The sequence below is a fragment of the Panthera uncia genome, chromosome B4, assembly GCF_023721935.1.
Source record: "Panthera uncia isolate 11264 chromosome B4, Puncia_PCG_1.0, whole genome shotgun sequence".
Classification (NCBI taxonomy): Eukaryota; Metazoa; Chordata; class Mammalia; order Carnivora; family Felidae; genus Panthera; species Panthera uncia.
Window position 1 is genome coordinate 44,855,536 of NC_064809.1, and position 23,559 is coordinate 44,879,094.

A 23,559-nucleotide genomic window follows, 5' to 3' on the forward strand; every position below is an offset into this window, starting at 1 on the left:
GGAGAAGACTGGTTTAAGTTCTAGTACCGGAGAAATCAGTGAAAGTTTGACGTTGGTGGTTGGGGGCAAGAATGGGGAGGGGTTCCTAAGATGAGCTTTGATGTGGGTGGGCTTAAACTGATTATGCTCAGCATATGCCCCATTGTCATATTGATTTTGGTGTACCTTATGCTATATCATTGGCTCTGATATGAGACAGTGTGGCCCTAGCTTAGTGGTTCTCAGAGTGTGGTAGGGCGATCCCTGGGATCCATGGGACCCTTCTAGGGATTCTCTGAGGTCAAAACTATTTTCACAATAATACTTAGGCATTTGCAGGGCGCCTGGGTGGCTCAGTCAGTTGGGCTTCTGACTCTTGGTTTCGGCTCAGGTCGTGATCTCATAGTTTGTGAGTTTGAGCTCCACGTCCGGCTCTGTGCTGCCAGCGCAGAGCTTGCTTGAGATTCTCTCTCCCTGCCCCTCCCCTGCTTATGCTCTCTCTCTCTCTCAAAATATGTAAATAAAAAAAAATACTTAGACACTCGCTAGCTACACTCATTCTCTTACAAATGTACAATGGAGTTTTTCAGAAGCTACATATTATAAAAGCAACATATTAAATGCAGAAGCAGATATGAGAATCCATATGTTTTCTGTTAAGCCAGACATTGAAAAGACTTATAAAATTTAAACCAGTGCCACTCTTCTCACTTTTTTGTTTTGGAAAATATCGTTACTTCTTTTAAAATATGTTGTTCATGTTAGCATGTAATGAGGCTAATATTGTTGTTTTAAGATAATTTAATAATTTAAGAATTTTCTCAGTTTTAATTTTTAATAGGTGAATACTGGTGTTAACCACAGAAACAAAGCTCTTTGGGGTCCTCAATAATTTTTGAAAGGATAAAGGAATCCTAACACCGAAAAGTCTGTGAACTTTTGGCTTGGCAGAGTACTTGGCCAAAAGTTGGTATGTTTGAGTTCTAGTCAAAAGTTTGATGTATGACTATGGACAACTCATTTAGCCCCTTTAATTGATTTTTTTTCTTACATAAGTGTTAGTAATTATCTTCCTCTACATACTACACCTCAAAGAAAAGTAAGTTAAGTTTATATGAAAGGCTTTGAAAATAAGTGTCCTATGCACATGTCAGGAATTTAATAGTTACACAACAAAACTGATATTGGAAAAAAACATAACAAAAGTTTCTGGTGTGTTCACTGACATTCACTTTTTAAATTTCTTCATTTTTGCATCTCCTCCTGATGGGTTCCTTTACATATTATTTCTGTTTCTCAGTTTCTCAAACAGCCATTTAAAAATGTTATTATTAAAGTATAGCTGGCATACAATGTCTATTAGTTTCAAATGTACAACAGAGTGATTCCATAACTCTGTACATTGCTCAAAGCTCACCGCAAGAAGTGTAGTCCCATCTGTCACCATACAACGTTATTACAGTATTATTGACTCTATTCCCTATGCTCTACTTTTGATCCCCATGACTTATTTATTTTATAACTGGAAATTTGTACCTCTTAATGCCCTTTACCTATTTCACCTATTCCCCTGCTCACCTCCCCTCTGGCAACCACCAGTTTGTTCTCTGTACTTAAGAGTCTGTTTTGTTTTTTAGATTCCACATAAGTGAAATCATATGTTGTCTTTCTCTGTAGGAATTATTTCACTTAGCATAATACCCTGTAGGTCCATCCATGTTGTCACACATGGCAAGATTTCATTCTTTTTTTTTATGACTGATACTCCTCTGTGTGTGTGCGTGTGTGTGTGTGTGTGTGTCTGTCTGTCTGTCTTCTGAATCTATACATCTTCTTTATCCCTTCATCTATCGATGGACATTTGGATTGTTTCCATAATTTGGCTACTGTAAATGATGCTGCAATAACCATAGGGGTACATATATCTTTTCAAATTAGTGTTTTCATTTTTTGAGGTAAATTTTCAGAAGCAAAATTCCTGGATAATACGGTATTTCTATTTTTAATTTTTTAAGGAACCTCCATTTTACACAGTTTATACAATGGTTGCACCTATTTACAGTCCCACCACTGTGCACGAGGGTTCCCTTTTCTCCAATCCTTGCCAACACTTGTTGTTTCTTGTCTTTTTAATGCTTGTCATTTTGATTGGTTTTTGATTTGCATTTCTCTGAGAGAGATTAGTGATGTTGAGCACCATTAGCCATCTGTGTGTGTGTCTTTGAAAAAATGTCTATTCAGGTCCTCTGCCTGTTTTTTAATCAGATTGATTGGGTGTGTGTGTGTGTGTGTGTGTGTGTGTGTGTGCACAGTTAAATCATCTAAGTTTTTTTTAATGTTTATTTTTGAGAGAGAGAGACAGACAGAAAGACAGACAGATGGAGTGTGAGTGGGGAAGGGGCAGAGAGAGAGGGAGACACAGAACCCAAAGCAGGCTCCAGGCTCTGAGCTATCAGCACAGAGCCCAATGTGGGGCTAGAACCCATGAACCGCGAGATCATGACCTGAGCTGAAGTTGGATGTTTAACCAACTGAGCCACCCAGGTGCCCCAAAACATCTAAGTTCTTTATGTATCTTGTATATTAGCGCCTTGTCAGATACATCATTTGCAAATATCTTCTCACTAGGTTGCCTTTTTGTTTTGTTGATGGTTTTTGTTTTGTTTTTGTTTTTTGCTGTGCAGAAGCTTTTTACTTTGGTGTAGTCTCAACAGTTTATTTTTGCTTTTGTTTCTCATATCTGAGGAGACTTATCCATAAATATGTTGTAAGGCTGATGTCCAAGAGATAACAGTTTTTTCTTTTAGGAGTTTTATGGTTTCATGTTGCACATTTAGGTCTTTAATTCATTTTGAGTTTACTTTTGTGTATGGTGTTAAAACAGTGGTCTAGTTTCATCCTTTTGTGTGTAGCTGTACAGTTTTCCCAGCACTATTTCTTGAAAAGACTGTCTTTTCCCCATAGTGTATTCTTGGCTCCTTTGTTGTAGATTAATTGACCATATAAGTTTGGGTTTATTTCTGGGTTCTCTATCCTGTTCCATTTGTGCCAGTACCACACCATTTTGATTACTGTTGCTTTGTAGTATATCTTGAAATGTGGGCTTGTGATTTGTTCTTTCTCAAGATTGCTTTGGCTATTCCAGATCTTTTGTGGTTCCATACAGATTTTAGGATTATTTGTTCTAGTTTTATGAAAAATGCTATTAGTATTTTGATAGGGACTGCACCCAATCTGTGGATTGATTGGAAAGTATGGACATTTTAACAATATTAATTTTTTTCCAATCCATGCACATGGTATGTCTTTTCATTTGTATCATCTTAGTTTATTTCAGCAATGTCTTATAGTTTTCAGAGTTTAGGTCTTTCACCTCCTTGGTTACATTTATTTCTAGGTATTTTATTCTTTTCATTCTTTTAAATGGGATTTTTTTTAATTTATTTATTTATTTATTTTTTGGTTAAATGGGATGTTTAAAATTTCTCTTCCTGCTACTTCATTGTTAGTGTATAGAAGTGCAACAGATTTTTTTTTTAAGTTTATTTATTTATTTTGAGAGAGAGCATGAGCAGTGGAGGGACAGAAAGAGAGCGAGAGCAAGAGAGAGAATCCCAACCAGGCTTCCTACTGTCAGAACAGAGCCCAGTGTGGGGCCTCAAACCCATGAAACCATGAGATTATGACCGGAACCAAAACCAAGAGTCAGCTGCTCAATCTACTGAGCCACCCAGGCACCCCAAGAAGTACAACAGATTTCTGTATATTAGCTTTATATCCTGCACCTTTAGGGTTTTCTATATGTAGCACCATGTCATCTGAAAATAATGATAGTTTTACTTCTTACCAATTTGGGTGCTTTTATTTCTTTTCCTTGTCTGATTGCTGAAGCTAGGACTTCTAGTACTATGTTGAATAAAAGTGGTGAGAGTGGATATTCTTTTCTTGTTTCTGATCTTAGAGGAAAAGCTTTTAGTTTTTCACCATTGAGTATGATGTTACTTGTGAGTGTTTCATACTTGACTATGTTGAGATATGTTCCCTGTAAATCACTTTGTTGAGAGTTTTTATCATGAACAGATGTATTTTGCTGCTTTTTCTGCATCTATTGAGATGATCATATGGTATCTATCTTCCCTTTTGTTAATATGATGTATCACATTGGTTGATTTGTGAATACTGAACCATGCTTGCATCTGTGGAATAATTCCCACTTGATCGTGGTGAATGATCTTTAATGTATTGTTGAATTCAGTTTGGTAATATTTTGTTGAGGATTTTTGCATCTGTGTTCATCGATAATATTGGCCTGTAGTTTTCTTTCTTTGTAGTGTCTCTGGTTTTAATAATGGCAATGCTGGCCTCAAAGAATGAATTTGGAAGTTTTCCTTCCCCTTCTATTTTTTTGAAATAGTTTGAGAAGAATAGTAGGTATTAACTCTTTTTAAAATGTTTGGTAGAATTCACCTGTGAAGCCATCTGGCCTTCAACTTTTGTTTGAAAGGAGTTGTTGTTGTTGTTGTTGTTGTTTACTGACTCAATTGTATAACCAATAATTGGTTTCTTCAGATTTTCTATTCTTATTCAATATTGGAAGATTGTATGTTTCTAGGAATTTATCCATTTCTTCTAAGTTGTCCAATTTGTTGGCATGTTTTCATAGTAGTCTCTTATAATTCTTTATATTTCTGTCATGTCAGTTATTATTTTTCCTCCTTCATTTCTGATTTTATTTGAGTCTTCTTTCTTTTTTTTTCTTGATGAGTCTGGCCAAAGGTTTATCAATTTTGTTTGCCTTTTCAAAGAACCAGATCTTGGTTTTATTCATCTTTTCTCTTGTTTTTTTTTAGTCTCCATTTTATTTATTTCCATCTAATCTTTATTATTTGCTTCCTTTTTACTAACTTTGGGCTTTGTTTGTTCTTTTTCTAGTTCCTTTAGGTGTAAGGTTAGATTGTTTATTTAGATTTTTCTTGTTTTTTGAAGAAGGTCTATATCACTATAAACTTCACTGTTAGAACTACTGTTGCTGTGTCCCAAAGATTTTGGACCATTTCATTTTCATTTGTCTCCATGTATTTTATTTCCTCTTTGATTTATTTATTGACTCATTGGTGGTTTAGTGGCATGTTGTTTAGCCTCCATGTGTTTGTGTTTCTTCCAGTTCTTTTCATGTAATTGATTTCTAGTTTCATACCATTGTAATTAGAAAAGATACTTGATATGATTTCAGTCTTCTTCAATTTATTAAGATTTGTTTTGTGGCCTAACGTGTAATCTGTCCTGGAGAATGTTTCGTATACACTTGAAAAGAATGTGTATCCTGCCATCTTTGGATAGAATGTTCTAAATGTATCAGGCCCATCTGATCTAATGTATCATTCACAGCCATTGTTTCCGTATTGATTTTCTGTCTGAATGATTTATCCATTGATGTAAGTGTGATGTTAAAGTCCGCTACTCTTCAGTTTCTTTCTTTATGTCTGTTAATATTTGTTTCATATATTTAGGTGCTCCTGTGTTGGATACATCAATATTTATAATTATTATATCCTCTTATTGGATTGATCCCTTTATCATCATGTAATGCCCTTCTTTGTCTCTTGCTGTAGTCTTTGTTTTGAAGTCAGACAGTCATTTTAATTATTAAAAGAAATTGAGTGAATACACTTTCCAAGGTTTTCATTCAAGAAAGGATTTATATTCCTGATACCTTGAAATAGTGTCATAGGGTCAGGAACTGTATTCTGGAGAAACCACTTACTAGTCACTGTGTGACTTTAGGAAAGTTACTTCTCTGTGTCTTGAGCTTCTTATCTATGAAATAAGACTAATAATTCCTTACTTTCTAGGGCAATTATGGGTATGAAAAATGATGTATAGGAAGCACTTTGCCGAGTGATTGGTGTGTAACAGATGCTCCATAAATGACAGTTGCTATGTTTGTTTTTAGTATATAAGAAAAGATGTAAGATTAAATCTTAGTCTCCTATCCTGTCTTCAGTGAATTTATTGTTATTTATAAAACAAATTTGTTGACAATAATTTCCATTTTATTTGATTTAAATTTTTTCTACTTTGAAGGACTATTGAGTGGCCAGACTTCCCCAACAAATACCAAACTGGAGAAATTGGATTCTCAGCAGGTGTTACAGCTCTGCCTTCGATATCAGGACCACCTTCATCAGTGTGCAGAGGCCGTTGCCTTTGATCAGAATGCTTTGGTTAAACGAATCAAAGAGGTAACGTACTGTGGGAAAATAACATCACCAGCTCACGATTCTCATTTCCTCTGACTACCAGGTCCTTTTCTACTGAGCAGTAGAGCCAATGATCCAAGCTTTACGGGAAGTAGCCATTTTCTTAGTCTTTTTTTTTTTTTTTTTTTACATTTTATTTTATTTATTTATTTATTTATTTGTGAGGGGAGGGGGGCGGTGAAAGTCAGCAAGGGGCAGAGAGAGAGAATCCCAGGAGAGGCAGAGGGAAAGAGAGAGAGAAGCGAGACTCACCTCAAGCAGGGCTCATGTTCACCCAAAGCAGGGCTCAAGCTCACCCAAAGTGGGACTCGAACTCACAAACCATGAGATATGACCTGAGCCAAAGTCAGATGCTTAACAACTGAACCCCTCAGGCACCCATCTTAGTCTTGACATTTGTCCTCTGTCTTTCCTAGCAGTAAAATGTGTTGGTGAAAAGGAGTAGTCTATGCAGCTGGACTAATCTGGAATTTGAATCCTGATTCACCACTTATTTGCTTGGATAAGTTACTTAACTCGTTCTGGTCTCGGTTTTCTCATCTGAAAAATGGGGTAATAGTAACAATGGGGGGACAGTAACACTGTCCCAAGTGTTGAGGGATGATTAAATTGCTTAGTAAGTGTTAGCTATTGTTAGTGTGTGTAAAGTCCTGATATACTAATCTGCTGTAGCTAACATTATATCTTTGAATGGACTTTCGCTGTTTCCTATATAATTTACATTTTGTTTTCCAACAGGGTATCAGTTGTTTGAGAGCAGGAGCCTTGATATCTCTTTCAATTATTTTTTCACTGTATTAGCATGTGAAAAGCTAGGTGACTTTTATTGGCTGAATGGAAACAATTATGCCTACTTAATGCACAAGGTTTTTGTGAGGGAAAGAGCAAGAGAACTCATGTGAAAGTACTTAGAAACCTAAAGTGCATGGTACAAATGTTTAGTAATTATTAATAATAGTAGGTACTTCTTGTGAAGCACTTAAATATATCATTGGCTGGGCTGCTGCATGGCACAGCTCTGTGAGCACTAAGGTGTAGTACATACACTTTCCAAAGTTTTCGGTAAAGAAGGGATTGAGATTCCTAATACCACAAAGTAGTATCATATAAAGAAAAGGGCAGGAGCTCTGTCCTGGAGAAACCACCTCCTGGAGTTGTTTAAATAGTCCTGGTCAGTGGCTCAGGCATGAAAAGAAGATGGACATGAGGAAACACACAAGTAAAGGGTTGAGAATTGTTGCAAATTCATTAACAATTAGTAATAGATGTAGTACATCCTTGAGATTACACAGTTGTCACTAATTATATTGATAGATTTAAATTTGCCAACGCCTCCAATGCTTTACTACTTACCTTTCATAAAAAGTATACATATGTGCTTCTCTCGTGGATTAAGTACTTTCATTTGGAAGACAATTCCAAATTGTCATTTCATATTTGCATATTGGTTGGCATTGTTGTAGCTTTTCAAATATTATAAGCTTATTTTACTGTAGTATGATCTACAGAGATTTCAATCTCAAACATGATTATGTATTAGACTCTCTTGAGTTTTTTGTTTGTTTGTTTTAATACTGAGTTCTCTCCTGCCAGTAGGTCTAGGATGTGGTCTGTGAATCATTACTTTAATACACTTACCAAATGACACTGAATACATTCTCCATTATGTGAGATTTGGGAATCACTGGTCTCACGCATGATTTTCCAAAATAAATTCTGGGGCGCCTGCGTGGCTCGGTCGGTTAGGCGTCTGACTTCGGCTCAGGTCACGATCTCGCAGTCCGTGAGTTCGAGCCCCGCGTCGGGCTCTGTGCTGACAGCTCAGAGCCTGGAGCCTGTTTCAGATTCTGTGTCTCCCTCTCTCTCTGCCCCTCCCCTGTTCATGCTCTGTCTCTCTCTGTCTCAAAAATAAATAAACGTTATAAAAAACAAAACAAAATAAATTCTACCAAACTAGTTCCATGTGAAGAAGGTCAACCTTCTTGCATATTCCATCACCACCCTTGGAAAGTCATGATGCATATGATTTTATTAAAAGCTCTTAGGAATTGGGGCACCTGGCTGGCTCAGTCAGAGGAGTGTGCGACTCTTGATCTTGGGGTTGTGAGTTTGAGCCCCACATTAGGTATAGAGAGAGATTACTTAAAAATAAAATCTTAAGGGACACCTGAGTGGCTCAGTCAGTTAAGTGTCCGACTTCGTCTCAGGTCACGATCTCACGGTTCATGAGTCTGAGCCCCACATCGGGCTCTCTGCTGTCAGTACAGAGCCCACTTTGGATCTTCTGTTCCCCTCTCTCTCTGTCCCTCCCCAGCTTGCACTCTCTGTCTCTCTTAAAATAAATATATAAATATAAAAATTTTTAAAATCTTGAGGGGCACCTGGGTGGCTTAGTCAGTTAAACGTCTGACTTTAGCTCATGTCATGATCTCAGGGCCGGTGAGTTTGGGCCCTGCATTGGGCTCTGTGCTGACAGCTTGGAGCCCAGAGCCTGCTTCAAATTCTGTATCTCCCTCTCTTTCTCCCCCTTCTCCACTCATGCTATGTCTCTATCTCTCTCTCAAAAATAAATCAACATTAAAAAAATAAAGTCTTCTAAAAAATAAATTTCTTAGGAATCTTATAGTAAAGAAAGCTAGTGCTTTTCAAACTTACTTTTTTTTTTTATGTTGATTTGTTTTTGAGAGAGAAGGACACAGAGCACAAGCATAGGAGGGGCAGAGAGAGAAGAAGACATGGAATCCAAAGCAGGCTCCAGGTTCTGAGCTGTCAGCACAGAGCCCAACGTGGGGCTCCAACTCACGAACCACAAGACCATGACCTGAGTCGACGTCAATGCTTAACCAACTGAGCCATTCAGGTGTCCCTTTTCAAACTTATTTGACCTCAGAACCCTTATTTTAGGTAACATCATATAGAAGTAGTGTTTTTAGAACATTCTTTGGGAAATGCTTTTGCAGACACCTTACCATTTTTGACTTCTGTGCTAGAAATTAACCATGATTTTAGAACCATTATTTTGTAATGCTTCTCATTTTCTTATTGGAAGGTCCTCTAATCCATTTCTGTTGTTTTATTTTTTATTATTTTTATTTTTTTTAATGTTCATTTATTTTTGAGACAGAGAGAGACAGAGCATGAGAGGGTCAGAGAGAGGGAGACACAGAATCCGAAGCAGGCTCCAGGCTCTGAGCTGTCAGCACAGAGCCTGATGCTGAGCTCAAACTCCGGAACCATGAGAGATCATGACCTGAGCTGAAGTCAAATGCCCAACCGACTGAGCCACCCAGGCGCCCTCTACAGGCATCAATTTGTGAAAGCTCCTCGCTCCATATCCCCACTCAAACTCCCTGCCACCTCTCCAGTTGATCCAGTAAATCTCAGGCATTTAATTTCATTCACAAATATTTAAGTATGTATCTTTAAAGGTAAAGGACTCTTTTGAAAACTTTCCAAAATTTGAATTAATTTTATATTTAGACAAAAGTCACAAAAGTAATTTGGGGAAGTCCTGTATATCCCTCACACAGCTTCCTCTAAAGTGAGCATTTTACAGAACCTTAGTACAATGATCAAAATGAGGAAATTAACATCAGTACCACCCTATTAACTAAACAGAGACCTTACTTGAATTTTATCAGTTTTTCCACTAAGAACCCTTTTCCAGAACACAGCCGTAATGCTGTTTGCATACCTGAAATAATAATACCTTAATTTATTCAGTGTAGCTGAACTGCCTTTAAGAAATAACTGATGTAAAAAAAAAAAAAAGAAAGAAAGAAAGAACTGATGTATATAGGTCTCACTCTGAACCAGTTAGATAAAAATCTTTGAAGGGTGGTGAGTGGGGGAAAGGAGGAAGCTGGGCATTGGTATTTATGAAAGTGCTCTAGATGATTCTACCATGTAACCAGGGTTGAGAACCAGTGTTCTGGAGCATTCATTTAAAGCAAACTGACTTAAAAAACAGAAACAAAAACAAAAACTGAGTTTAAAATTGTTTGAGGAACTTTGAGATTCACTTTGAGTAGTCAGTAGTTACCCAGGTTTGTTACAGAACAGGGAACAGTACTCAGTACGGAGCAGCGGTACCTCGGTAGTTCTCTGAAGGTGAAGGTGAGCACTGTTTTAGGGTTTTCATTGGTGACTTGGCATCTTTGTTGGTAGATGCTAACAAACTCCTAGAACATACACATCCAGCTGTGCTCACTTCTAACCTCAGGGTTGAAATTAGTCACTTCCAAATGAATAAAGCAGAGGATGTAGTTTTGATATAACACCAAGTCTCTAATATTATTCCAGATGTTTCCTGGAAATTTGGTTGCAAGTGTGAGGAAGTAACATAATGCTGTATGTGTTGAAAAGTAAGGAACTTAATAACCTTGGAGAATATGTATTAGTGGAAGTGTAGAACCTGGATCAACCAGAGACTCATAAAGTTACAGCGCCTGCACTTACTTAAGTTTGGATCAAAGGGAAACACAGCTATATTTTTCTGATTCCGATAAAAGAAAATCAAGGAGTTAGCTAAGCTTTCCTGTTCCTAACTTTGGATGATGCTCTTGAGTGACAAGTTTGTGTTTCACAGATTCATGTGCATGAGAGAGGAGTAGAAGAAAGGGGTAGTCTTCCTTCATAGAGAGCCTGGGTAATACACACTGACTGCTGGTTTCCTTAGTGGCTACTGGGTGACCCCTCCGACAACCAGCATTGCTGAGCAACTATTGCAGACCTACTTAGTGTGAGGTTTTGTAGGGGTTACAAAAAAAACGGACACAGTGCCTGCCTGCTGAGAGCTTAGTCGAAGCGAGGGAACAAAGATACACAGGACAGTAATGTGAAAGATGAGGCACTGTTGATGGAGAGTGCTCAGTTGTGGTCCCTAGGTGAAGTTCTGGAAGAATTAAAGGTCAGGATATCCTGGAGCCAGTGAGATTTAAGCTAGCTCTTCAAGGGAATCCAAAGGTTTGGGGAATGAATGGAGAGAAGTCGGGGAGCATTGCTGGCTACAGGAACAGCTTGGCAGTCTTAGAAGAAAATGAACTTTGGGGCTTCCGGGGACAGTGAAGAAATTAAACTTGTTCAGATCTCTTCTCTGCATTAAGAACCATAGAACATTGGGGATCAGAGGACCTTAAGGACCTTCTGGTTCAGCACCCTCATTATTCTGATTCAGAAATTGAAGCCTAGTAGAGAGGGTAAGCAATTTATTTATCCAGGGTCACAGAGTGAGATAGTGGCCAAAATAATGGAGTTGAAAGTGAATGGAGATCAAAAGAGGGCTTGGTGTTTGTTTTGTTTTGATTTGGTTTGGTTTTGCAGGTGGTATCCTTGAACATGTTTACAGGTTGATGGGGAAGAGACAGAAGAGAAGAGATTAATGGGGAAGGGTAGAAAGGGTCTTAGAGCAGGGTCCCCAAGGCAGCAAGAGAGGGTGGGATTTACAGACCTGGGGCATCTGTTTTGAGAGAACAGGGAGAACTTGGACAAGTTTATAAAAAGAAGGATACTTGGCATAGATCAGCCACACCCGAGGAGCCTGTGTGTTCTCCCTGAAGAAGAGGGGAGGTTATTCATTGAAAGTGACCAATGAGCAGTAGTACAATTGTGGATGCTGGGAGTCATGGAGGGCTCAGCTGAGGTGGGATAACGTGTACCTTCTATTTGTGGGTGCTTCCACATAACGGTTCTGAGTGCAGACTCCAGAGCCTTATTGCCTGGGTTCAAATCCTGACACTGTTTCTGGCTATCTGTGTGACCTTGAACAAGTAATTCTTTGGAGCCTCAGTTTCTTCCTCTGTTAAATGGAGTAAGGATAGAATCTACCTCACATAGGTTTTGGTGAGGGTTGAATGAATTACTCTCCATGAGGTACCTGGGACCATGTCTGCCATATGGTAAACAGTATAGTGATAGCTCTTATTATTGTTTTTAATATAAATCATGACTAGAGAGAAAAGCCTAACCCTAATGCCATGAATTGGCCTAATGTAGTTTCTTGATACCAATGGCAGCCTAAATATTGGCTCATTTTAAGGTTTACTCCCAACAGCCCAAGTAGGAACAAGATCTAAGTAGAGGCAAGACGTAATTTTTAGCGCACTCTGGTTTCCCTCAAGCCCTGCACGATTTCTTTCAGGCTACAGATGTGGGATATGTGTGATTTTTGTAATTAATTGTTCACCCTGCTTTGTGACTGACAAACTGGTGCTTGGGAACCTAGACCGTGAGAAATGTGAAACTGGATGGCAGCAAATGATTAGTCCTTGACTCCTAGGCTACAGATATATCACTCTTGTCATTTCAGTGATTTTTCTGTGATAGCTCATTATTTCTACTTGAGGTTCAAGTTGGCAGGCAGACACTTGCAATTTTAGGTCACATCAGCCATTGAAATTTGGGTTAACTGAAAAGTGCAAGGAACATACATCTTCCTAATGTGGGTGCTTTCCCCAGGGATAGGGGATTTAAGAGAGGAGGGCAGGTGGCAAATTCACAGTCCCAGGAAGACCCAGTTGAGACATTTGGAGCAGCTCTTGTCACTGACCTGGATCATGTTTCTGCCTCACTGTAGCTGCTGTCAATGGGTAAGTATGTTCATAGATTGGAACGCTCTGTTAACTAAGATAAAACCACTGGCTTTATTTTGTTGCAGTTACTGTATGCTGGCTTGAAGACCTTGAGACCAAATGCATAGTATGATTCTGGTAGTCGGCGTTTTTCATTCTTAGATGTGTCGATACGCATGCTGTTTTAGCGTAAACCAATATGAAGCATTGAATGGAGTTTCAGATGAACAGATAAGAAAGAGTTTTAGTTCTGAGAGAGCCATGTGGTTACATGGGATTATAAATAGACCCCAAAGTTTCTCTAATGCAGCCCTTTCATTGCACAAATAAAGAAAACGAAGTCCTTGAGTTCTTGTGGGACTTGCCCAAGATTTTTCTTCTAGTTAAAATGGCTAAGATATGATAGATCATCAGCCCTCTTTTCCACTTTACCATACTACTTCTATTCTACTTCTTTGGAGTACTTCATTTTGATTTGAGGTGTCCCTTTTTCATGCACAAGGCTCTCAACTGGTGTTTGAAGGAGTGAGCTACCAGTCATGGGCTTCACACAGAGCTGGGCAGGGGTTTCTTTCGGGCAACAGTACTGGAACGTTTAAGACCTAGCTAGAGCTAGAGCCATTTTCCAAGTATTTGACCTGACTTCCTGTACCGTGTTTCCTCCCATAGGGCTGGGGGAGAGATGGTCAAGGTTAAATGAGTTGCTTACAGTGTTGCACAGAGAATCAGTGTCTGAACTGGCACTAGCATTCATTGTGAGCTCCTTCAGGTAAAAACCTGGTTCGAGTGGACCATTGGCCCCGTGAGGCTGTTACTTCTTTACCACCTTGAACTGAAACTCCTTTACATTTTAGCCGTGTTACATTTCTGTTGCTGCTTTTAAACATACCCTCGCATTGTTTTTGTTGTTGTTGTTGTTTGCTTGACCTCAAATTATAAAATGGGTTTAAAACTACAAATTTGGGGGTACCTGGGTGGCTCAGTCAGTTAAACATCTGACTCTTGATTTCGGCTCAGGTCATGATCCCACGGTTCGTGAGTTTGAGCCCTGTGTTGGGCTCTGCGCTGACAGCCTGGAGCCTACTTGGGATTCTCTGTCTCCCTCTCTCTCTTTGCCCCTCCACTTGCATATATTTTCTCTCTCTCTCTCTCTGTCTCTCTCTCTCTCCCCCGCCTCACTCCTCCTCCCTCTCTCCTTCCCCCTCCCTCTCTCCCCCCCCCCCCCCCCCAAATAAATAAACATTAAAAGAAACGTACAAATTTTGACAAGGTCATTGAGATGTTAGGCTTTCTTTTTGCTAATATTTGAAAGAAAGTTTTAGGTTCCCTTTCTATCTTACAAGTTACTCTGGTGTAAATTTCAGGTTGAGACCTTACAATATAATTATAGTTCTCCCCCATTCTTGTCCTTTGGGCAACCTTTCTTTTTGGTAAGAAATACAACTGGTCCCTTGGGTGGCAGGAAATGCAGATGGGGGATTGAGTTTATTCTGGTTTGTCTGGTTATAAGGTATGCATACAATACTTCCTTGGGCCTGGCCCCACACTTCCTTTACACCAGCACTGTCCTGCCAGAAGGCTGAAATCCTGGAAAAGGGCCCAACCTAGTTTATTACTTGCCTTTGGAAATGTAGGCTTGTATTTTTTGGCGAAGCATGAGCAAAACTCAGTTATTTGACTGCTCCAAGATTTAACTCCATTCTAATTCTGGATACTGACATATGAGCATGTGTGAACAGCAGCCCTGTCCCCCCCACCCTAGTTTGCTTGCCCTAGACATGCCCCTAGACAGATGGAGCTGCCAGCTTTTCTCGTCCTGGCCACATGTGCCGGGTACTAGAGCCCCCGACCCTCATCCTCCCATAGGTCATTTCCAGTCTGCCAGAGTAGGCAGTGTTAGAGGCCTCTTTCACTGCCTCTCTTGTGAGGAATGCAGGAATAATTGCAATCTGTGAGCTAGAGAATAAGCAGCATTAAGGGCACATGAGTTATAGAACTGGAAGCAGGGCTGGGAAAAGCTATTCCCTGTCCTATTTCTCTTTCCACGAAGAAAAACAGAATTATAGCAAATTTGCATGTTGCTGCATGCTTGGAACAATGCCTGGTGCATAGTTAACATTTAATAAATGTTTGTTAAATGAAGAACTTAATGTATTCTTCATTTATTTCCCTATCTTTATCCTAGTGATGGAGAAGCTTCTTTATTCTATTAGGGAAAATAAAGGTTTGGGAGTTGTATTACGGTAGGCTAGACTGCAGCTATAAATAGAGTAAGAAACGTGTAATGGCTCAAATGCAACAGAAGTTTATTTCTTGCTCGTGTTCAGGGTGGATGTTTCTGGATGTTAGCAAGTGACTCTCCTCCCTTGACTTCAGGGATTCAGGCTCCTCTCATCTGTGTCTCTGTCCTACCCAAAGACCACATCCTGGTAGCACCTGGTTGGCAAAAGAGGAAAGAGAATGGAATAGCACAGGAGATTCTGTGGACCAAACCATAAGTGTCACACATCACTTTGGCTAGAACTCAATCACATGGCCCCAGCTAACTCCAAAGGAGGCTGGGAAATGTAGTCCATATGCGTGCCCAGGGCTATATTAAGTTTTGAGCTACACTTTGAATATCTGTATCATCTTTCAGCTTATATTCCTAAAATGCATCTGTAGCCCAACATTGAGATTCAGAAGGGCAAATTTCGTGATAAATTTCACTTGACTTAAGTCCATCAATGAAAGGCAAGTGATACTATTAAAACACTTAAGCTTTTAACATTAAGTGAAAAAACCAGAACATGGCATTATACTATCAATATGATTTCAACTATGTTAAATATCCTTTAAGAAAAAAAAATTTGAAGGAAACATGACAATTAACTGTGGTTACCCTTTAATGATGAGATGATTGGTGGTATTTGTTTTTAGCCTGCTTCATTCTGTTTTCTGTATTTTACAAATGTCCATCTTGAACATGCATTTTTCCCCCCAGCTTGGAATATCTCTGTTCTTTTTTTCTCACAATATGTTAGCCTTATTAGGGTTCAGTCTCTCTGGCTGTAGAATTTTGACTCACTGAGATAAGAATATGCCTTTCAGAACTTTGTATGCATATGCCTTTACATGTCTACTTAATTTATGAACTCATTCAGCTCTGTGCCAGGCTCTGTTCAAAGTGGGAGGCTGTAGCTAGGTTGAGGATATATCGCTGAACAAAACAGACCTTACCTATCTGGAGAAACAGACAATAAACAAGGTAAAATAAAATATATAGCATGTAAGATAAGTGCTAAGAATGAAAATACAAAGCAAGGAACGGGATTTGAAATATCAGTGAGATGGAAATTATAGATAGGGTGGGCCAGAAAAGCCTTTCTATGAAGGAACTTGTAATATAAAGATCTCCTGGCTAGTACAGAGTGAGCCAGGAGACTTTTCCTTAACACTCTGTCGATACCTACGATTTACCCAATTTTTTGACCAATGACAATTACAATACGCCAGATTCTTTTCCTTATTAACAATCTGCTCATTGTCATCCTTATCTGGATGTTCTGAACTGCAGACTTCTTTGCTCTCTCTGTTGTTAGTTGGGAGAACACTTGCAGATCCATACTCCTTTAAAAAAATCTCACTAGATCTTTCAGATCTCAAGAATTCCCAAAGGATTTTTTTCTGGTGTGTTCCTAGAACTTGAGGCAACAGTTAACTTGTTTCTGCCCCTGTTGACAAACTGTATTTTAATATCGTAAACCTTTAGAAGCCATCCTGGCCTCAGTCCGCAGTTCATCCTACACCTGAGTAGAGGGCTTACTACTTGTCAAGGATCACATCAAACCATTACTAGAAATCGCTCAGGCAGAAAGTTAAGGTGACAGCCTGTAGGCCTAGAGCAAGTGGGATAATGAACGTGAAGGAAGTCTGCAGGACTACAGGCAGCTGTGTCCATGAAAGGATTATTTTAGGGAGTAAAAGACATTTATCTCAAATGTGGCAAGACCAAGGAGGGAAGTGATGCTATTCTGTAGAAGTATGAGTATTTGTAGCACAATGACAGCATAGTCTAGTAATGGTTTCTTCCTAATCCTAAGGCACCTCGGCCATTCTCTCTTCATTCTAGCCAAAACCTGGAGTCTTTCAGTAAATAGTCGCTCATCTGTCTTTCCAGCTTGTAGTGGTCATGGCTGTTCTCCCAAGTCCACGAAATTCAGACTGCTCCCTGGTCTCTACTCCTGCTCCATGTCTCCTCCGGTCTTCCCTCCTGCTAGAATGTGCTCCCCGTCTCTGCCTGGCGGATCCTTTAGACCTGTCAGTATATGCCAACAGCCTGTATTTAATGCATTCCTGGTTTCCTGTGGTCAGGAAGGATCTCCTGCCTCGTGTCTCCCCGCCTCCCCCCCACCATGCTCAGAAGTGTTTGCCAGATGAATGTGTGCATTAAGTTGAGTTGTCACCTCAGCCTCTGCACAGGTGATGATCTCGGCCTCCGGTCTCCGGATCAGGCCCTCACGTGTGCGGTGAGGTCATCCAGCATGGTGCTTAGGACTGCACACTGTGGCGTCCACTGAGATATGATACTTTGTGATGTTAGTATTCTCGCATCCTTTCTTCAGGCACAGGGTAGAGAATTTTGACTGTAAAACATTGACCTCCACACCACCACTAAGGTCGGTTCTCCACTCTGAATCAAAAGAGGGATTGTGTTCATGCACAATTGGGTGCAGAAATGAGGGAATTATGGAGCACACGGTCCAATTGTTTTAGTCCTCTTAGCTCAGGTTTTAAACTATTGAATCTGTCACCAGACAGACTTTTATTCCCCTTTAGTCCTGGACGTTGGGAAGGGGAGTCCAGGCTCGTGACGCGACCCCCAGATTCTCTTCACCAGCCAGCCGCCCCATCTACCTGCACAGCTTCTCCAGATTCTCCCTTAGCACCTCAGAGTGACAAGAGTCATAATGGTACAGTGGTCGTTTTCTACTTGTGGACCACGTGCTGGGTCTGGGATAGGCATTTTACATGCACCGTCGTCTGTGTCTGACAGAAGAAGAAACTGAGGTTGGAAGGCCTGAAAGGTAAACCGTTCAGCGCTCCCCAGTTGTGGGGTGGCAGGGCTGGGACTCAGACCCACACCTGGGACGCCCGAGCCCGTGCTTTCCTGCTTCTTTCCCTTCAGTTCTTTATCCCAAGGCCTTCTACGTCCCGCCTCCTCTCATCGCTTGTGTGCGATGCTCACACGCTTTCCTGGACCTAGTGTTTCTTTACAATATTCCCTTCATAGTTTCAGGATCCACTTTTAGATTTCAGAAGCAGTTCTGATAGGATGCAGCCACACTTAAAAAATAACCCTGAAGACCCCACATTTCCTCTGCCTTTACCGAGGCTAACTTTCCACGCTCTCCACCCACCATTTTTGAGAAAAGGGCCTTTAAACCAGTCCAGTGGGAGATGAGGAGTGATGAAGGTGGACAGGGAGAGAGAGGTATAGTCAGGGAGGCCAGAGAGTAGACTCTCTGGAGCAGAGACTGCCCAAGGAGGCAGAGATTAAGGCGTGTGTGTGCCCTGAACTACTGTCTTGCAGAGAGTGCGGAGAAGGCTCTCCCAAGGGGGAGGGAGGAGTGGGAGTTTTGCCCAGAACTTTTCTTTTTACCCAGATCTTTTTTCTTCACTTGCTGCCTTTCAGAGACACTCCCTAGCCCTTCTCTGGGGCATGGGGAGGAAGGGGGTCATCTGCCCAACGGCCACATATTTAGCTTGGGGAACTGCTTAAAGGTTCTGAGAGCTCTCGCCTACCTTCCCGCCTAAACATAACACAGAGGGTAAGAAGGCACGTGGGGAAGTTGGGCAAGTCAGAAATAACTACTGGAACAAAGTGATGCCATTCAAATTCCTGAGGTCCTGATGCGTCTTAATTCTCCTGAAGACCCAAATAAAATGTGTTTCTTTAAGGAGGCATTTAGATACCTTGTTTGAAAAAAGGAAACAGGGTCACTTCAAAATGTCCATTATGTGGTAATCGATGCCATTCAGCCTGTGGTATACTTAATGAAAACATCGGTGACAGTCTGCCCATTGTTTGTTCCTTTCGCAACAGGAAATGGCAGACTAACAAGGACGGGGAAGGTTTATGTAATTCCAGAAGGAAGTAGAAACTGCGCACACTTTGGCCTGATATCCTCCTAATTGCAGATGTAGACCCACCTGAGCAGGTTCCTATTCCTAATGGATTTGGAGATGTTTGATTTGACTTTGACATTCATCAGCAGCAGATTTGGGGGTTTCTTACGGACTGAAAAACTCGCAGGTCACAGTTTTCACACAGTTTAATTCGTTTTTGACAAGGTAGAACTAACTGTGGAGAAGGAAATGTCACTGGCCAACCTTCGTTCCTTGGGACCGTTGATGGTGACCGGGAGATCTGGAGCCCAGCCCTGGCTCTGGTGGTACCAGCCGCATGGGACTGCTCAAGCCCTGTGCAGTAGTCTCCATCTGTAAAGCCAGGGAGTGGGACTGATCTCCCAGGACCCTTGCAGCCGGAACATTCTGTGTTAAAGCCCCCTTGGTGAGGTCAGGGATTGTGAAATGCTGGTACAAGTGAAACGTCAGAGTCCAAAGTGTACAAACAGACTTTGCCAGTGAAAATGTCATTACAGCTTATCTGCTGACAAAGTTCATTCCTTTTGGTCTCCTCTCAGTTTTTGTTTTGTAAATATCCATGCTATATCTGGTAATTTGTTATTTTGGCTCTTAAAAAAAATCGTGGTGGTTAAATTAGAAACAAAAGTGTTCTTTCACTCCACTTGAAAACTGTCAAAAGTTGCCATTTAAATGCATCTGTTAAGGATTTCAAAAAAAAAGTATTGAACACGTTGTTCAACATGGCATGTATTTAATTGAAATGACGTTCAAATTAATTAGCTGTGTCGAAAAGATGGGCAAAGATTAGGTGGAAGAGCGTGGGTTGGAAGTCTAGCTTCACTGCTAGTTCTGGCCCTGTGACCCCAGGCACATTTTGTGATCTGAGTCCCCAGTTCCACACCTCTAAGTAGGAGAGTGACATTTTCCCCATGGGACTTTTGTGAGGAACAAAGATAATGTGTGTGTAGTACGTACTACAATGCCCAACATTTAATAGATCCTCAAGGGGTGGTGGTTGTCACTGTTATACATTATTTTATTACATTAATTAAAACAACCAGGGCATCACAGAATATTGTATACTGTGTTCTACCTCCCTACTCATCCTCATATGCACATAGATTACCAAAAGAAATAGTCCCACTACTGTGGATTTCAGTTTTTGTTTTTGGTAGATCCTGTAGACAGAGACTTTCCAGAGAGGAGTTCCCCTTCTTGTCTGATTTACAGATCAAAGGTATGGTATGAGAATAAATGGCAAAAGTTTACTTTTATAAGCTGTAAACTATTACAAACTACTGTCTTCAGAAAAAGGATCACTTTGGGGCGCCTGGGTGGCTCAGTCAGTTAAGCATCTGACCTCGGCTCAGGTCATGATCTCACGGTTTGTGGGTTCGAGCCCCGCGTCGGGCTCTGGGCTGACAGCTCAGAGCCTGGAGCCTGCTTCGGATTCTGTGTCTCCCCCTGTCTCTGCCCCTCCCCTGCTCACGCTCTGTGTCTCCCTGTCTCTCAATAATAACTAAACTTAAAAAAAAAAAAAAATAAGATCACTTCAAAGTGTCCAATTTGTGGTAATTGTTGCCACTGATGTAATTAATGAAAACATCTTCCCATGGTGTGTCCATTGTGCAAGAGACAGGCATCCTAGAGAAGATTGCCACAGAGAACTCCCAAATCCTCTGTGGGAATGGTGATCTGAAGGAGGTTCAGAAACCCAGAAAACACAGAGTTGACCCAGAAAGGTTTTTGTCACACCCCAGCATACCCATAACCTTCATAATCTGTCCGAATCTCCAGTAGGGGTCAAATGGTGGTGAACATGTGGTAGGGATAGAAGGTGGAGGGTCAGCCAGAACATGCCAGACTTTGGTGGAAGGGGCACTTGACTCTCTGAAGTGGAGACAGTCAGTCATGTGAGTCAAAGACAAAGTCAGGTGGTAACTGATGTGTGAAAGCCAGAGCAACTAAGCCCAAGCACAAGGTTCTGAGAGCAGAACAATTTTTTTTTTTTTTTTTTTTTTTTTTTTTTTTTTTTTGAGAGAGAGTAGGAGAGAAGGGTAGTGGGACAGAGAGAAAGAGTCTTAAGCAGACTGCACATTCAGCACAGAGCCTGATGCAGGGCTCAATCCTACAACCCTGGGATCATGACCTGAGCTGAAATCAAGAATCAGACACTCAACTGACTGAGCCACCCAAGTGCCCCAAAAAGAACAATCTTTTTTTTTTTTTTTTAATGTTTATTTCTGAGAGAGCGAGAGAGAGAGAGCGCGCGCGCGAGCAGGGGAGGGGCAGAGAGAGAGAGGGAGACACAGAATCTGAAACAGGCTCCAGGCTCTAAGCTGTCAGCACAGAACCCAACACGGGGCTTGAACCCACGGACCACGAGATCATGAACTGAGCCTAAGTCGGACACTTAGCTGACTGAGCCACCCAGGCACCCCCCAAGAAGAACAATTTTAAGAAGAAGGTACCTCTGGTCTTGGTGGGAATGCAAACCGGTACAGCCACTCTGGAAAACAGTATGGAGGTTGCTCAAAAAGCTAAAAATAGAGCTGTCCTATGATCTAGCAACCACACTGCTAGGTATTTACCCAAAGAATATAAAAATACTAATTCAAAGAGATACATACACCCCAATGTTTATAGCAGCATTATCTACAATAGCCAAATTATGAAAAATAGCCCAACTGTCCATAGACTGATGAATGGATAAAGAAGATGAGGGGTGTGTGTGTGTGTGTGTGTGTGTGTACGTGCATGTATAATGGAATATTACTTGGCCACAAAATAGAATGAAATCCTGCCATTTGCAACAACATGGATGGAACTGGAGAGTATTATGCTAAGCGAAATAAGTCAGAGAAAGACAAACACCATATGATTTCACTCATATGTAGAATTTAAGAAACAAAAATGAGCATGGGGGGAAAAAAGGCAAACCAAGAAACAGACTCTTCACTGTAGAAGAAACTGATGATTACAGGAGGGGAGGTGGGTGGGGGCATGGTTGAAATAGGCGATGGGGATTAAGGAGTGCACTTGTGATGAGCACTGGGTGTTGCATGAGAGTGTTGAATCACTATATTGTACACCTGAAACTAATATTACACTGTATGTTAACTAGCTAGAATTTAAGTAAAAATGTGGAAAAAAAGAAGGTGCCTCCAGTCAGGAGTGAGATGAAGAATGCGGTCATTATGGGGTCAGTTAAAAAGAAAAAAAAAAGTAAATAAATGCAAACATAAAAGAACTGAAAAAAGAAAAAAAAGAACAAGCAAGGAACTTTTCATGAAATTGATGAGAACTCGATTTAGAGGTACCTCTCACTCTGACAGTGTACCCGTTCAGGGGTTTTTAGTATATTCACAAAGTTATTCCTCTAACACCACTAATTTCCAGAATATTTTCATCACCATAAAAAGAAACCCCGTATAAGTTAGCAGTCACTCCCCATCCCCCATTCTCCGATTTCCAGGCAACCCCTAATCTACTTTGTCTTTATGACTCACCTCTTCTGGGCATTTCACATACATAGAATCATATAGCATGTGGCCTTTTGTGCCTGGCTTCTTTCACTTAGCATCATGTTTTCAAGGCTCATCTCTGTTGTAGCTTAGCTCAGTATTGCGTGCCTTTTTGTAGCCAATAATATTTTAGTGTAAGGATGTACATTTCGTTTATCCATTCATCCATTGATGGACATTTTTGTTGTTTCTGCTTCTCGGCTATTTTATGAATAATGTTGCCATGAACACTTGTGTACAAGTTTTTGCGTGAACCTACGTTTTAGTTCTCTTGGGTATAATACCTAGGAGTGAAATTGCTGGATTATGTGGCGCTTCTGTATTTAACTTTGGGGGAAACTGCCAAACTGGTTTTGAAGCAGTGCACCATTTTCTGTTCCCAGTAGCAGTGCACAAGGATTTTAGTTTTTCTGCCTCCTCACTATTGCCTGCCATTGTATTTTAGCCATCCTATTGAGTAAAAAGTGGTATCTGTTTGTGGTTTCGATTTTCAGCTCTCTAGTGACGAATGATGCTGAACATCTTTTCATGTACTTATTGGCCATTTGTACATCTTCTTTGGAGAAATGAATTGGCAGCAGCAGTTTTGCCCTTGGAACAGTACTAGTTTATATAGCTATGCTAATGCTCTCTAATCAGGAGAATTGGTAGTTCTGACATTTAGAAACGTGAAAGGGTGGGCCTTTATGTAAAAACACGGAAGCAGTTGCAAAGTAGGATGTCTGTCCAAAGGAAGAACAAAGCCAGGGCTGGATGCGGAATGTGAGAAGAAGGGCAGACAGCCCTTGCTTACGGCCTCAGCCCTTCATGGCCTCTGCTTCCCACCCCCCGCCCCCATTCCTAAATTGACCTCCTTGGGAAACAGGAACTCAAATGTAGAATGGGTGCAAAGAAAGTGAACTATTTATTAAGACCAAACAAAAATTGACCTTGAGGCTTAAGTTAACTGTGAGACATTATGACATTAAAAGCTGAACATCGGGGCGCCTGGGTGGCGCAGTCGGTTAAGCGTCCGGCTTCAGCCAGGTCACGATCTCGCGGTCCGTGAGTTCGAGCCCCGCGTCAGGCTCTGGGCTGATGGCTCGGAGCCTGGAGCCT

At 40.8% G+C, this 23,559-nt stretch overlaps 1 protein-coding gene across 2 annotated transcripts in view; it reads left to right on the forward strand.

Annotated features, from left to right (window-relative positions):
* BORCS5 (BLOC-1 related complex subunit 5) overlaps positions 1-23,559 on the forward strand; it is a 98,741-nt gene that overhangs the window by 66,539 nt on the left and 8,643 nt on the right. For both annotated transcript variants that reach the window (XM_049627115.1, XM_049627114.1), the window contains exon 3: positions 6,064-6,221. In XM_049627115.1, coding sequence (XP_049483072.1) covers positions 6,064-6,221 — 158 coding nt within the window. The remainder of the gene's footprint in view (positions 1-6,063; positions 6,222-23,559) is intronic.